The sequence below is a fragment of the Pyrus communis genome, chromosome 10, assembly GCF_963583255.1.
Source record: "Pyrus communis chromosome 10, drPyrComm1.1, whole genome shotgun sequence".
NCBI classification, from domain to species: Eukaryota; Viridiplantae; Streptophyta; class Magnoliopsida; order Rosales; family Rosaceae; genus Pyrus; species Pyrus communis.
The window spans coordinates 580,699-598,636 of NC_084812.1; the positions used below are offsets into that span (position 1 = coordinate 580,699).

At 37.7% G+C, this 17,938-nt stretch overlaps 1 protein-coding gene across 1 annotated transcript; it reads right to left on the reverse strand.

Annotated features, from left to right (window-relative positions):
- Positions 1-3,549: 3,549 nt before the first annotated feature.
- Positions 3,550-12,680, reverse strand: LOC137746634 (uncharacterized). The gene is made up of 2 exons (XM_068486639.1): positions 12,492-12,680; positions 3,550-10,361 (listed from the first exon to the last, which is right to left on the reverse strand). The coding sequence occupies exon 2, from the start codon at positions 6,071-6,073 to the stop codon at positions 4,601-4,603; it is 1,473 nt and encodes a 490-aa protein (XP_068342740.1). The 5' UTR covers positions 6,074-10,361; positions 12,492-12,680; the 3' UTR covers positions 3,550-4,600.
- Positions 12,681-17,938: the final 5,258 nt, after the last annotated feature.

Consider the following 17,938-nt stretch of genomic DNA (forward strand, 5'->3'; position numbering starts at 1 on the left):
CATTTCAATAATTAAAATAATTGCCGACAAAGACACAACGGCGTGCACTCTTACGTGGGTTATTTATATGCTCTGCAAGCGCCCTCATATGCAAGAAAAGGTTGCAACGGAAGTTCGAGAAGCACCAAATCTGAAAGATGATTCAAGCATTGTTGAACTTACAGACAGTCTTAATGAAGATGCCCTTAATAAAATGCAATATCTCTTAGCAGCTTTGACTAAGACACAGAGGCTCTACCCTGCAATTCCACTGGTAAGTTGACTAACGTCTTAACTAAATCTAATGCATGCATACTGCAATGGAAATGATTTCAGCGCGCTCCTGTTTATTTTTTGTCACTTAAATTTCTTTTGATTTATTCAATTTAAGGATAAAAATACTCCATGGATTATTGTTTATTATTTTTTAATTAATTAAAACACCGCTATATAAACCACACTATAGTCAATAGCATTGATCTAAGTTTTGTCCGATAGAGAACATGATTTGTGTTAATTTTACATATATAAAATAAATGGGTAAACGGTTACCCATTTATAATCGCGGTTAATACCCATAACTACCCATTTAAATTTCACGGGTAAACGGTTATCCCCATAACCATTTATTTATCTAAACGGTTACCCATAACCGTAACTATGAAGTTTAAATGGGCGGGTAACCATGGATATTTTGCCCATCCCTACCTAACCCTAATGCTCTGAAACCAAAATTACATTTTAGCCATTTATTTAAACTTATAATATTAGTTTCAACTCATGTCTGACTTTATTTGGGTTAATTCTTATAAGCCATAGTTGCCCAAAACCTAAGACCTTATCGGTGCATTTGTTGCACCGTACTATTTCGAATTTGATTAACTTCAGCGATTAATTTGGGTTGATTTAGAATAGACTAACTTAGTAAAGTATTTGACGTAGTTTCGGACTAAAAAGCAAGATAATAATTTGTTTTTTTTGGTATTCTTTTTTATTTTCTAGAATTCTCTGTCTCTCCCCTTTTCTTTGCTCGCATGATCTCTCCTCCTTTTTCTCCATATCTTCCATTTTCCTTTCCCGTCCAACTCCTTCTACTATATATCTTCAAAATCAAACCACAGAGCTAAAAATAGAGTTAAAATTAAGGAGTTGCGGTGGGGTGTATGTGCAATTTGCTTGAAGGTGAAAGATATGGAAGGTTTGCGATCAACGTGTTTTATGTTTTCTGGGTTTGGTCTTCTAGGTTTTATGGGTTTTCAGGTTATGAGAAGCAAGGAAGAAGGAGATGGGAGGGGCAAAGTGGAGCAGAGGGAGCAAAAGATCCATCTTTGCCATTGTTCGGGTCGACCCAGATGGCTAAAGACCCCAAATCATAATGCCAAAAGGGTGCTGGGTTTGACCGTGGCAATGAAATTATGCCCCAGCGCTCAGCTTTTCTAGATTGACATTTCTAGACATTTTGGGTAATTTGGAGGTCAATATGACATATTTTGAGGAAAATTCCTTCTCATGATTTGTAGGGGACATCTTCAGCTTTCAAAAGAGACATTTTGGGACCAAATCAGAGTTGATTTGATCGCTCAAAAGTCTCATTTTCTGAGAACGAATTTTTGTTCAAATAGGAAACCTTTTATTTTCTATTTTATTATTTTATTATATTTCCTAGTTTTATTCTAAGACCTTTTAAGGCTTTATTTTTTAGTAATATAAATAAGGTTTTTTAGCTATTAGGGATTTTGGAGAGGCGAAGAACACATAAAATTTAGGGACGCATTAATTTAGAAGATTCAAGTTTATTTTCAAGATGTTTTCTATCCATGTTTTTAATAATATTTTGTTTATGATAGTTCGTACTTAATTTCCATTTGCTAGGGTGAAGGCATGAGTCTTAGCAAGAATATGTAGGTTTTTTTCAATTTGCTTATGATATTATGCATGCAAGTTTTGAATTATTAATTACTGGTTTAAACTATCTAATTGTCTTAATGCTTAGCTACAATTAGGATCTTTAGAAAAAGTAATTTGATACAATTTTGGTCGGAGGTCGGTCCTTGAAATTGACGAAGGCTTCTTGTGGTTAATATATGCAAGTTCACTTAACATGAATACCACGTCTTAAGGATTGTATGGTTTTTCAAAAGGTTTTACAAAACTTAATGAGTCAAGCATGTTTAGATTTGATCTGAATACCACAGATGAATTGCATGTTTGATATACGTTCTATGTTGGGGGTCCAAGTAGGCATATATTAGGAAAACATAACCTTCAAAATATGCATGTGTAATAATTAAGTTATTGGAAGAACTATATAGGATTATTAAGGTGACGGCGGAACCCTAGGCTTTTACATTTTAATTACAAAAACTGTTTTCTTTTAGTTTATTTTATTTTGTCACTTTATGTAATTATTTTCTATTACATTAATTTTTATTATTTTAAATCACAAAATCACCTTTTTTTCAAAACTTTTTTTTAAGTAATTAATTAAGATTTGGTTTGATACAAATTATTCATTCAATCCCTGTGGAAAATGATCTTGCTAGAGCCATCTATATTACAATTACCTTGTACTCTTACAAGTATTTAAAGTGTTATTATGCTTACTTCTGCATGTTATAAAAATACCTATCAAGAAATTAGTGCTGCTACTGGGGATTGTTTTAAATAATTTGTGTTTTATCATATTCTTAGTTAATTATTTTTGTATATATCTTGTTATTTACTTGATTTTATTTTTTTCTTTTTAGGTTACAATTTGTGCAACAATGGGATTTGTACCTCCTCCTGAATTCAATATACAACCCCGAGGACTGCCTTTATGGGTCAAATCTGCAGAATGGGGTTTTTATGGATTTAAACCTACAATTTGTGCACTTTGCTGCTTGAAGACCCATGATATTTTGTAGTATCCCGAAAGGGAATATTTCTCAGGATTTATCCAAGAGCATATCAATATGAGAAACGACTAAAAAAGAAATTGGAACAATTCATATTCAAAGTTCTACACCCCTGACTATACTCGCTTGTGCAGCACAAATCCGTCGTCGTAGGCACCTACCACAATTGGCTCTTGTTTCAAACCATGGATACTCGCAAGCCTTTTGAACAACTGAGCTAGGGGCCTAGAGGATGGCGAAACTCTATTAAGGAATTCCTCCCCATTCATGCTTATGGCAGTACCTATTGGTTTTTTCTCACGACTCCTTCGGACGCATAGAAAACGGCGGATAAAATGATGATCTGACAGGAGACTGTACCAATGCTTGGAAACGAGCTTGCACTGAGAAACGGACTTAAAACAAGGGAGTCGATAAGGGATTTCAAACAATAAGACTCTGAACCAAAGGCAAAAATATCACTTTCTGAACCAAAGGCACAAAGAGGTGGCATTCAAGAACAAGCAGGGTTGGAAAGAGTTTCAAGGATTAATTTCGAAGATGTAAATGAAAACGTCATCAAGTGTTACTATCTGAAGGTGACAAAAGCCTCGCACCAAAACAAGAGGAACTCATCAAGACTTTTCTTATGGGAATGCTCGTTTGTTGGTTGTTTCCTAAGATTCTAATATGACATGATTTTAATTTGACGCAATATATTCATTCATGTTTAATAGAGCACTAGATAGCTCTAAGAAACCAATTTATACTTCCAAGGCTTTATTCATGTGTGTATTTTCAAGGGGGAAAAAAAGGCTATTAAAAACATAGACATCTGTAGCTGGTTCAGTCCTAACATGTATACCCAAAACAAATACTAACAAAAAGAATGCTCACATTTTCCTTTATTCAATGGAAGAACCGAAGAACGAAAAAACTAATGATTTACGTTTGAGGGATGACTACCACGTTGAAAGATCAACACCAGCCCAAAGAATAAGGGCTCAGAGCATGAAAATTAATTAGCACTTGGGCTAGAAAAAGTCTAGAAGAATGGTGAGGTTTCTACGTACCAACATGCAAGATTAGTGCAATTAATTCTAAACAACTTTAGCAAAGGAAGTTAGTGAAATAATCTAGCATGATGTTCCCATGCTTCTCCAAAGTTCCAACTAGGCCCTATAAAAGGAGAAAGCATCCAACCCATTTGTATCAAATAAGCAAGCAAGCAAATAACCAAGAAGTGAGAAGCAAGAAGTGATGGTAGTGAGTCATCTAGAGTTTGTCTCTAGAAAATAAGAGAGTGTCGTACATTTTAAAATTGTCTTTAATATTGCGTCTTTGAGAGTTTTTGTGTTGTAATATTTGTGAGTGCAATACAAATAATTTGTTTACTTGTTTTTGTCAGTGCACTATAATATTTGTGAATACATATCCGTGCGCAATCTTCCAAGGTCGTGAGAGTTGAACCTAGCTAGATGTTCCACTAAAAGAATGCTCGGCCTACATAATGCGAAGGGAACATTTCCGATCATCCAACTTGAAAAGAAATTGAGAGGTGCCGAAAACTCTTAAAACTTTATCCACACGTACACATACTTAACCAAAAACACTAAATTATACAGAATGATAGCAAACAGGTAACATACCGTGAGCAAAGCTAAACATAGAAGACATCCCACCCTATTATTCATCAGTCTTGGATAGAAACATGATACAAACATTCATCTCTTTATTTTATCAAATCAGGCTGAGAGGTCTGGCCTGGGTTCGCCACGTTGTGGTAGTTGACGGACTGGAGTCGGCCACCACGGAAGCACAAATGGAAAGAGGTGCCAACAACAGATTGTCGGATTTGTAGACACCTTTGACATCTCTCTTGTACGAGTATTGCACCTGATAACGTCTCTCTTGCTCCAGTCTCTGGTATTATCTATAACCAGATACACCAAATCCTCGTTATTCGGGTCGAAAACAACCGCAACAATATGATCTATATTTGGACTAATCACAACCATTTCTTCATCCCCCAAGTATACGCTCTTATAAGGTTTCACACACAAACTGCCTGCTCCCCCGTGGATCATGACCGTCTGATCACCTTCCTTTGCTTCATTGACCTCCCAAATAGACAGAGTGCGAGTAGGAGAGTAGTACACGCACATCCGCGGACGCCCGTCAAACGTAACTAGGCAATCCATTGAACCGGAATCCCACTCGCCACACTCACTGAAAAAGCATTTATAATGAGTTCTAGTACTATCACTGTTGTCGATCATGAACGGATCCAACCCAATAAGATAATCTCCTCCACCGCCTAGCCAATACAGCATTCTGTTGGAAGCAACGCCAGTACTCTCTCTACACAGTCCTCCTACTGCAAAGGCTGATGGGGATGATAAAACAAACTCCCTCCATTCACCGGTCTCAGAAAAGAAGACCTGCGCTTCGATTTCGCAGGAAAGTAAATCATCATCGTCATCGTCATCGTCATCGTCATCAACACGAGGATCAATTAATCTCACAACCCTGTACTTATACTCCGCATTAAGCTGGATGATGTCCCCTTGCTGATCATCTTTCTTATAGTCATAGTAGGGAAGATCGCAGGTGAACCCCAGCGTTACATAATTGTAGACTTGAGGTGGGGGAGGAAGAGGAACCCACTGGACTGTATGTGGATTGCAGATGTAGTAGTCGCGCTGACTATACTCGCTTGCGCAGCACAAAACTAAGTCGTTGTAGGCACCTACCACAATTGGCTCTTGTTTCAAACCGTGGATACTCATAAGCCTATTGAACAACTGAGCTAGGGGCCTAGAGGATGGCGAAACTCTATTAAGGAATTCCTCCCCTTTCATGCTTATGGCAGTACCTATTGGTTTTTTCTCAAGACTCCTTTGGACGCATAGAAAACGGCGGATAAAATGATGATCTGACAGGAGAGTGCACCAATGCCTGGAAACGAGCTTGCATTGAGAAACGGACTTAAAACAAGGGAGTCGACAAAGGATTTCAACCAATAAAGACTCTGGCAGATGATCAAGATTTTTTGATGATGACCTGGTTGCTGCTGGTGTTGAGAATATTTTTTGTCTTTTAGAGTGATGAACATGATCATTAGAGGCCAAAGCCGGTGGAGGTGGTGGTGGTGGTGCTACTGGGGATGACTGGGTTATTGTACTGCTACCGCGGGGTCTTTTCATGGCGACCGGCATGAATCTGATTTAATTACAACTTTTTATTCTGAAAAGGGAAAAGGGAATCGAACTGAGAGACTTCAAAATTAGGATGCGATCGCGAGAGAAATACAAGCAGGGCTGCTTACCGCAATTGAATCACAGCCACAGGGCATGCTATTTTATAGGCACACAATACACCATCAATATTCCTTAACCTCGTAGGAATAGGAATAGGAATAGGAAAAGTGGTAGTCCTAATCCTTCTAGGATTAGCAACCCTAACCCTAACGAAAATATATAGGAGCTGGGAAAAGTAATACTCCTAATCCTTCTAGGATTAGCAATCCTAACCCTAACGAAAATATGTAGGAGCTGGGAAAAGTAATAGTCCTAATCCTTCTAGGATTAGCAATCCTAACCCTAACGAAAATATATAGGAACCGACAGATAATTAATAAGGGATTTTTAGATTTTAGGGCTTAGATAAGATAAATTGATCTTTAAAGTACACTAATGCTCTCAAATAAACCAAAAATTACGTTTTATGCCATTATATCAAAACTTATAATATTGGTTTTGATTCGTGTTTTCCTTGATTTAGGTTAATTTTCATGGCTTATAGTTGCCCAAAACCTAAGACCTAAACCACGAGAAATTTTTCATTTTGATCGAAACACGAGTGATACAGTACGTGTTTCTATATAAGTAATGGTAAATTTTATTTTTTAAATTATTAACTTTTTAACCCACATATCACTTTATTTGTACAGTGACATGTGGTGTACCACCCTGTATTCCAGTCACACGGAAAAATCTCTCCTAAACCACAACTCCACTAAAACTCTAAACCCAAATTAACCACCCTAAACCTCTATTACATTTGCAAACCCCTAAAGCAATCTACCGCAAACTATGGGCAAAAGAAGTATTTGGCAGAAAATGCCACCTTATAATAATTTTTTATATCACATTTGTATCATCGTTCAAATAAAGATGGGACTCACTTGTTGGTGAGCCCTACCTCTACTAAAGTGATGGTACAAACTAGCATCGAACATAAGATTTCTTACTTATGAATAAAAATCGTAGTATTAACTGGTAACTGACAAGTTCACCAAACTACTTAAATTTGTTAATATTTCTCAATTTACACCCTCCCAAAACCTAACCTCTGCTTGTATTTTCTCATAGCATTTAAGGCCATCTCCAACCGAAATGAATAAACATAGCCCCATCCAGAGTTATAACTCTGTAAGAAATTATTATTAAATAAAGAGTGTCAAGCTATACTCATATACCATCTCCAACCGAAATGGCTAAACATAACCCTTCAATAATTTATTAGTTTTAAGTTTTTACTTTAAATTTATTGGCCAATTGAAGTAAACTACCGTTGAATGTTTTCAAATTTAGTCTTTGAACTTTTAATTCAATTAATGCAAATGAGGTCATTCATTGCTACGGTCTGGTGGTATTCCTTTTCATTTGGAAGTGAGAGGTTTTAGGTTCAAATCTCATGAAGAGCAAATTTGATACCTAATTAGGCTGCCCATTGTGTGGCTTAGCCGAACTCCCCTTCACCTTAATGTAAAAATATCGACGTACTAAAAAAAATGGCTAAGAGGAAGGCTTCGTTTGGCCAGAAGGGTGCCATTTGGCCAAAAAATGGCTTGGTAGGCTCTATAGAAATATAGCCTAGCCATCGATTGGATATGGATTTTTGGGCAAATTAGGTCATTTTAGGCTTTTGGATTTAGCCCTCTCCATTGGAGATGGCCTAAGTATTGATGCAGTGAGTATGCCGTTTGTGTTAATGTATTTTTTCTTAGTTTAATATTGTTTATACAAATAAGTGGTCATTTCTTGCGCACAAGCTCGTTCACCAATAGTATACATGACACGCCCCGACCCCGATATCCTCATATATCGGGATAGGCGCGTGCTGGCCGACACTCGAAGCTAACAAAGCCATTTTAAACATGCATACAAATAAAATATGTAATAGTACTACATAGTAGGTTTTCTGAAAACTCTAGTATGCCATGAAAAACATTTGTAAAACCAGTACGTATAAACCAATGCTCAGAAATGGTAATATAGTCGCCTGAAGGCAAATCCATAAAACCTCTGTATATCACATTCGTGACGTACTCAACTAGGGGTATCATAGTGGCCCGAAGGCATAACCATCACTCGAAGGTGAGCTGTACAATACTGGGTTACGCCGGTGAAGAGACATGGTATGCCCCATCACCCGAAGGTAAAGCTGTATGACTCTGGGTTACGCTAGAAAAGAAACACATGTATATGTAGTAATCGTACACCTTCATACTGATCATATTTTGCCCCAAATCCAACACCAAACCACTGAAAAACTATGATAGGTTTTTATATGTAGCATCTGCAGGATATGGTATCTGTTTAGTTTCTTTATTGCGACTAGGGTTGATTTAAGTTAAAACACGCTTAATAATGCCCCACGAAGGCAGTTCGTAATCCCTACAACTATCCAACATTTTGCCATCTTGTCGTTACTAATTTCGCCTCAATCCTATGAACTGGTAATCCCTCATCCAAACATGTATACCCCTGACGCAGAAAAGACCAAGGGTCTCGAAAAGAAGGGGACGGAATCACCCACGTCTCTATGGGGATAGAACCTGGGAATCACTCAACTTGGGGCAACATAATCACTTACATTGCTAATCGCAGATTCGCTCAACACGACCAAGACTCACACTTGATTTAAGGAAGGAGACACTTTTTGGATTAATTTCAATTTACTAATTTCACTTCTTAATCTTACATATAGAACCCTTTAAATAGGAGGCTACCTTACATTGATAGGATAAATAACTTAATACTAAAGTTTATAGTTACTAGGCATCTAATTAAAACAGGGCTTTGAAAGATGAAAAGTCTCCAACAACATATTTAATGTAGAAACCATATTAATTGTTCTGCACTATTTCATTCTCCTATTGTCGAAAAAAAACTCGTCCTCGAGTTTCCTTTGATTTTTTTTTCCTCGATCTTTTGCATGACCTTTCAAAATTTTCCACAACAGCCACAATAGCAAAAGCAAATTCAGAGCTGTCAAGTTGTTCCGTCCCACAAAAGATTCCTTTGAACTCCACTTCCATGTTATTCCAAAGCAAGGACACCTTAGTTCCTTGTTAACAGAAATTGACTTCAAATCAAGCACATACGGTTTCCAAATTATTGTTTCTTGTGATGAGTAGCGTTGGAGGGATATTGAGAAACCACAATCAAATTCATCAATTATTTTCTTCAATAATTTCCTCTCTAGATTGTGAGTAATGAAATCTTCCCAAATGTAATCATTATGCACAATCAATGTTTTTACCTCTTTATGAAGCTGCACATAAAACGTTTCAACCATTGTACTCATGTTATCCACAAAGCCTTCTTCTCCTGGCAGCAGATAAACTTTTTGATGAGCCACATCAACGGTATACTCGTCTTCGTCATCAGATTTGTCGTCAATTGGTGGAGAATTCCAATCGACGAAACGGATTGATAATCATAGCCAATCTCTTCAATGATGTGATCTTGAAAATATGCAGTTTCTTTTCAATTTGTTTATGATATTATGCATGCAAATTTTGAATTATTAATCACTGGTTTAAACTATCTAATTGTCTTAATGCTTCGCTACCATTAGGATTTTTAGAAAAGTAATTTGATGCAATTTTGATCGGAGGTCGGTCCCTGAAATTGACGAAGACTTCTTGTGGTTAATATATGCAAGTTCACTTAGGATGAATACCACGTCTTAAGGGTTGTATGGTTTTTCAAAAAGTTTTACAAAACTTAATGAGTCAGGCATGTTTAAATTTGATCTGACTACCACAAACAGATTACATGTTTGATATACGCTCTATGTTGGGGGTCCAAGTAGGCATATATTAGGAAAACCTAACCTTCAAAATATGCATGTGTAATAATTAAGTTATTGGAAGAACTATATAGGATTATTAAGATGACGGCGAAACCCTAGACTTTTACATTTTAATTTCTAAAACTGTTTTCTTTTAGTTTATTTTATTTTGAAACTTTATGTAATTATTTTCTATTACATTAATTTTTATTATTTTAAATCACAAAATCAGTTTTTTTTCAAAACTTTGTTTTAAGTAATTAAGTAAGATTTGGTTTGACACAAATTATTCATTCAATCCCTGTGGAGAACGACCTTGCTAGAGCCATTTATACTACAATTACCTTGTACCCTTGCAAGTATTTAAAGTGTTTTTATCCTTACTTTTGCAGGTTATAAAAATACCTATCAAGAAATTGGTACCTGACACACCCCGTCCCGAAGGAGGGCATGCTGGGCGTCACGTGAGAGTGACGTAACCATTTTCACAGTACGGAAGCTTTAAAGATACAATTTCTAAGATGAAACATCCAAAGGTGAGTCCTAATTTTTGTCCATTCTGTCAGAACACCGCTGGATTCCTCGTAGCCACCAAGCTCTGATATCTTAAACCTGGAGGGGCGCAAAACAAAGTTGAGTGGATCAGCAAAACAAACTTATTCAGAACCTTCTTTTCTCTTTGAATATACTAACCCCTCGCCGTAAAACAAGTATAGTTTCCCAGAAAATGAACATATATACGTATGTATAAATATGCCAAACATGCTCAAGGGTATACCAATCATGCTCAAATATGCCCAACATGTTCAAGAATATGCCAAACGTGCTCAATAATATGCCATGCCGAAATCTCATAACAATATGCAAGTGCTCAGGTATAATCGTATCAATCATATGTAATCTGGCAGCCGGAGTCACCTAACGTGACCTGTACGGCTGCATATAGAGCTCTAATCTCAATCTCAATATCTGAACCTGACCACGAGTCGGAACCACCTAAAGTGGTCTGTACGACAGGACTGGGTGTAAATAAGTGCTACGATCACGTGAAGACTGGGCGAATAATCGTGGGTCACCTACGAGTCGGAACCACCTAAAGTGGTCTGTACGACAGGCCTGTGCACCTAGCTTGGATCCAAGCTGAGCATGAGGTGCGGGAGGTGAACATCACGTGAAGGACTGTGCCCTGCTCAGGGCGGGAGCACTAACACCGGGGGTGCAGGTTATGAGCTCTCTAGGCATCTCTATCATATCACAATTATACCTCAATCATAACTCAATCGTATCACAATTGTATCTCAAACATATTTCAATCACATTTCATACGTATATCAACTGTATTTCGTACGTATATCAAATGTATATCAAATGTATTTCAAATGTAGCTTACCTGGGCCTCCTCAGCACCATGCAACAGTATGCATAATTATGGTAATGCACATATTAAAATATGATGCATATATGACAGAATATTTAATTCGTATTTCTTTTCAAATACGTTTTCTGGAAAATACGTCAAGCATACGTATATATATACTGAAAAATAACTGCCCACTCACTGATAAGTAGCCGGTTCGTAACCCTCACGCCTAGTTTGGTTACATTCGTCGTTCGTACAAGTTTCACCTATAAAAGAATAATTATAAAATCATCATTTAAACGCACATACACAAACATTCGTCAATAACTTTCTCATACGTTGCTCAATTTGGGTGTGTGAATATACCACGGTGATCTACACGACGTCACGAACACGTGACAATTTTTAGAACTCAATTTGGAGCTCTCACGCGCCCTCACGCGCCCTGTATACGCGCTGCCCACGCGCGCGTCTTCTTCCTCGCGTCGCCTGACTGGTTTCGCCGGAGGTGGGTGTTTTGCCGGAATTTCTGGGTAAACTTCAAAGTATCATAACTTCTTCATTTCTTAACCATTTTCGACGTACTTTATATCAAAATGAAGGTATTGACGAGACGAACACATCAATACCTTCCTCGACCCCTAACTCGCCGTAGATTCGCCGGAAAAAGCCTCGAAAGCTCCGGCCAAACTTTGAACCAAGCTATCCCGACGTCCAAATTTGTCCAACGAAGCACTCCGAGGCTCCTTGGGACCTCACTAAGACATCTACAAGCTTCAAAATCCCAAAAACATGCTAGATTAAGTTTGCATGAATAGTACCTAAATCGGACTACCTCGAATCGACATGAAAACGAAGGATTTCTCACCTGAAAATGGTATGGTTGCACTCGTACGAGCTTCACGAGTTCGAAGGTGTCCTTAGTTTCCTCGATCTGGGATGGTTTGAAGGGTTTTGGGTTTGTCCGTACAAGTGTGAAGGAAGAAGAAGAAATGGGAGCTCGGGAGAGAGAGAGAAGAGACAGAGGGAGAGGGAATCACGGGAGAGATAGAGACAGTGTGTGTGAGTGTGTGTGTGGTCCAACACATGCCACACCACCCAAAACAACACTAAACGTAAATGTAACGAACTAGGGGTAAAATGGTCAATTCACACATACGTTTTTATAATCTCGGGACGGGATGTCACAGTACTGCTACCGGGAATTGTTTTAAATAATTTGTGTTCATCACATTCTTAGTTAATATTTTTGTATATATCTTTTTATTTACTTGATTTTATTTTTTTCTTTTTAGGTTACAATTTGTGCAACAATGGAATTCGTACCTCCTCCTGAATTCAATATACAACCCTGAGGATCGCCTTTATGGGTCAAATCTGCATAATGGGGTTTTTCTGGATTTAAACCTACAATTTGTGCACTTTGCTGCTTGAAGGCCCATGATATTTTGCAGCATCCCGAAAGGGAATATTTTTCAAGGTTTGTGCAAGAGCATATCAATATGAGAAACAACTAAAAAAGAAATTGGAACAATCCATATTCAAAGTTCTACACCCCTGACTATACTCGCTTGTGCAGCACAAAGCCGTGGTTGTAGGCACCTTCCACAATTGGCTATTGTTTCAAACCATGGATACTCGCAAGCCTTTTGAACAACTGAGCTAGGGGCCTAGAGGATGGCGAAACTCTATTAAGGAATTCCTCCCCATTCATGCTTATGGCAGTACCTATTGGTTTTTTCTCACGACTCCTTCGGACGCATAGAAAACGGCGGATAAAATGATGATCTGACAGGAGACTGTACCAATGCTTGGAAACGAGCTTGCACTGAGAAACGGACTTAAAACAAGGGAGTCGATAAGGGATTTCAAACAATAAGACTCTGAACCAAAGGCAAAAATATCACTTTCTGAACCAAAGGCACAAAGAGGTGGCATTCAAGAACAAGCAGGGTTGGAAAGAGTTTCAAGGATTAATTTCGAAGATGTAAATGAAAACTTCATCAAGTGTTACTATCTGAAGGTGACAAAAGCCTCGCACCAAAACAAGAGGAACTCATCAAGACTTTTCTTATGGGAATGCTCGTTTGTTGGTTGTTTCCTAAGATTCTAATATGACATGATTTTAATTTGACGCAATATATTCATTCATGTTTAATAGAGCACTAGATAGCTCTAAGAAACCAATTTATACTTCCAAGGCTTTATTCATGTGTGTATTTTCAGGGGGGGAAAAAAAAAGGCTATTAAAAACATAGACATCTGTAGCTGGTTCAGTCCTAACATGTATACCCAAAACAAATACTAACAAAAAGAATGCTCACATTTTCCTTTATTCAATGGAAGAACCGAAGAACGAAAAAACTAATGATTTACGTTTGAGGGATGACTACCACGTTGAAAGATCAACACCAGCCCAAAGAATAAGGGCTCAGAGCATGAAAATTAATTAGCACTTGGGCTAGAAAAAGTCTAGAAGAATGGTGAGGTTTCTACGTACCAACATGCAAGATTAGTGCAATTAATTCTAAACAACTTTAGCAAAGGAAGTTAGTGAAATAATCTAGCATGATGTTCCCATGCTTCTCCAAAGTTCCAACTAGGCCCTATAAAAGGAGAAAGCATCCAACCCATTTGTATCAAATAAGCAAGCAAGCAAATAACCAAGAAGTGAGAAGCAAGAAATGTAGTGAGTCATCTAGAGTTTGTCTCTAGAAAATAAGAGAGTGTCGTACATTTTAAAATTGTCTTTAATATTGCGTCTTTGAGAGTTTTTGTGTTGTAATATTTGTGAGTGCAATACAAATAATTTGTTTACTTGTTTTTGTCAGTGCACTATAATATTTGTGAATAAATATCCGTGCGCAATCTTCCAAGGTCGTGAGAGTTGAACCTAGCTAGATGTTCCACTAAAAGAATGCTCGGCCTACATAATGCGAAGGGAACATTTCCGATCATCCAACTTGAAAAGAAATTGAGAGGTGCCGAAAACTCTTAAAACTTTATCCACACGTACACATACTTAACCAAAAACACTAAATTATACAGAATGATAGCAAACAGGTAACATACCGTGAGCAAAGCTAAACATAGAAGACATCCCACCCTATTATTCATCAGTCTTGGATAGAAACATGATACAAACATTCATCTCTTTATTTTACCAAATCAGGCTGAGAGGTCTGGCCTGGGCTCGCCACGTTGTGGTAGTTGACGGACTGGAGTCGGCCACCACGGAAGCACAAATGGAAAGAGGTGCCAACAACAGATTGTCTGATTTGTAGACACCTTTGACATCTCTCTTGTACGAGTATTGCACCTGATAACGTCTCTCTTGTTCCAGTCTCTGGTATTATCTATAACCAGATACACCAAATCCTCGTTATTCGGGTCGAAAACAACCGCTCCAATATGATCTATATTTGGACTAATCACAACCATTTCTTCATCCCCCAAGTATACGCTCTTATAAGGTTTCACACACAAAATGCCTGCTCCCCCGTGGATCATGACCGTCTGATCACCTTCCTTTGCTTCATTGACCTCCCAAATAGACAGAGTGCGAGTAGGAGAGTAGTACACGCACATCCGCGGACGCCCGTCAAACGTAACTAGGCAATCCATTGAACCGGAATCCCACTCGCCACACTCATTGAAAAAGCATTTATAATGAGTTCTAGTACTATCACTGTTGTCGATCATGAACGGATCCAACCCAATAAGATAATCTCCTCCACCGCCTAGCCAATACAGCATTCTGTTGGAAGCAACGCCAGTACTCTCTCTACACAGTCCTCCTACTGCAAAGGCTGATGGGGATGATAAAACAAACTCCCTCCATTCACCGGTCTCAGAAAAGAAGACCTGCGCTTCGATTTCGCAGGAAAGTAAATCATCATCATCATCGTCATCGTCATCAACACGAGGATCAATTAATCTCACAACCCTGTACTTATACTCCGCATTAAGCTGGATGATGTCCCCTTGCTGATCATCTTTCTTATAGTCATAGTAGGGAAGATCGCAGGTGAACCCCACCGTTACATAATTGTAGACTTGAGGTGGGGGAGGAAGAGGAACCCACTGGACTGTATGTGGATTGCAGATGTAGTAGTCGCGCTGACTATACTCGCTTGCGCAGCACAAAACTAAGTCGTTGTAGGCACCTACCACAATTGGTTCTTGTTTCAAACCGTGGATACTCATAAGCCTATTGAACAACTGAGCTAGGGGCCTAGAGGATGGCGAAACTCTATTAAGGAATTCCTCCCCTTTCATGCTTATGGCAGTACCTATTGGTTTTTTCTCAAGACTCCTTTGGACGCATAGAAAACGGCGGATAAAATGATGATCTGACAGGAGAGTGCACCAATGCCTGGAAACGAGCTTGCATTGAGAAACGGACTTAAAACACGGGAGTCGACAAAGGATTTCAACCAATAAAGACTCTGGCAGATGATCAAGATTTTTTGATGATGACCTGGTTGCTGCTGGTGTTGAGAATATTTTTTGTCTTTTAGAGTGATGAACATGATCATTAGAGGCCCAAGCCGGTGGAGGTGGTGGTGGTGGTGCTACTGGGGATGACTGGGTTATTGTACTGCTACCGCGGGGTCTTTTCATGGCGACCGGCATGAATCTGATTTAATTACAACTTTTTATTCTGAAAAGGGAAAAGGGAATCGAACTGAGAGACTTCAAAATTAGGATGCGATCGCGAGAGAAATACAAGCAGGGCTGCTTACCGCAATTGAATCACAGCCACAGGGCATGCTATTTTATAGGCACACAATACACCATCAATATTCCTTAACCTCGTAGGAATAGGAAAAGTGGTAGTCCTAATCCTTCTAGGATTAGCAACCCTAACCCTAACGAAAATATATAGGAGCTGGGAAAAGTAATAGTCCTAATCCTTCTAGGATTAGCAATCCTAACCCTAACGAAAATATGTAGGAGCTGGGAAAAGTAATAGTCCTAATCCTTCTAGGATTAGCAATCCTAACCCTAACGAAAATATATAGGAACCGACAGATAATTAATAAGGGATTTTTAGATTTTAGGGCTTAGATAAGATAAATTGATCTTTAAAGTACACTAATGCTCTCAAGTAAACCAAAAATTACGTTTTATGCCATTATATCAAAACTTATAATATTGGTTTTGATTCATGTTTTCCTTGATTTAGGTTAATTTTCATGGCTTATAGTTGCCCAAAACCTAAGACCTAAACCACGAGAAATTTTTCATTTTGATCGGAACACGAGTGATACAGTACGTGTTTCTATATAAGTAGTGGTAAATTTTATTTTTTAAATTATTAACTTTTTAACACACATATCACTTTATTTGTACAGTGATATGTGGTGTACCACCTTATATTCCAGTCATACGAAAAAATCTCTCCTAAACCACAAGTCCACTAAAACTCTAAACCCAAATTAACCACCCTAAACCTCTATTACATTTGCAAACCCCTAAAGCAATCTACTGCAAAACTATGGGCAAAAGAAGTATTTGGCAGAAAATGCCACCTTATAATAATTTTTTATACCACATTTGTGACATCGTTCAAATAAAGATGGGACTCACGTGTTGGTGAGCCCTACCTCTACTAAAGAGATGGTACAAACTAGCATTGAACCTAAGACTTCTCACTTACAAATAAAAATCGCAGTATTAACTGGCAGCTGACAAGTTCACCACACTACTTAAATTTGTTAATATTTCTCAATTTACACCCTCCCAAAACCTAACCTCTGCTTGTATTTTCTCATAGCACCTAAGACCATCTCCAACTGAAATGAATAAACATAGCCCCATCCAGAGTTATAACTCTGTAAGAAATTATTATTAAATAAAGAGTGTCAAGCTATACTCATATACCATCTCCAACCGAAATGGCTAAGCATAACTCTTCAATAATTTATTAGTTTTAAGTTTATATCTTAAATTTATTGCCCACGGTACTGTTCATTTTAACGAAAAATCATATTTTTACACTAAAAAGTCAATCATAGTATTATTCGCTTTACCCTTTATTTTATCCTTATCATTAAAACTCAAAGTTTTCAAGTCTTTTTTGTTAGTTTTTCTTTAAATAAAAGGCCCACTTAATGGGCTAGTGAGATTAACTTGAGGCCCAATATAATTTGGCCACAAATTCAACATGCCCTTTATTCATCAAGAGTTACGAATGTTAGATAACAAATCTTTTAGGGGGTGGATTGTAAGATCCTACATCGTCCGGGGAAAAGGAGGTGATAGGCTTTATATGTACAACAAATCCTTGAGGGTGTGGCCCAAAGCGGACAATATGTTACTATGCGGATTGAGATGTGACACCATGCATAAAAATACTTTATCTAAAATAAAATAAGCTATTAAAAAAAAATGTTAAGAGTGGGGTTAAGGATAAATTTTACATCCATTAGATTTGAAGTTATTTTCAAAATAAGTTATTAAGTTTCAAAATAGTAATTACAAGAAACATTATGATAATATCACGTTTTGTAAAAATTGTACATATATCACGTCACTTGTCATTATTTATTAAGAATTCATATTCGAATTTTCGATAAAAATTTTAACCACTCACATCATGCTATCTTGCCACAAGTCCTTATAAGATATTTTTTAG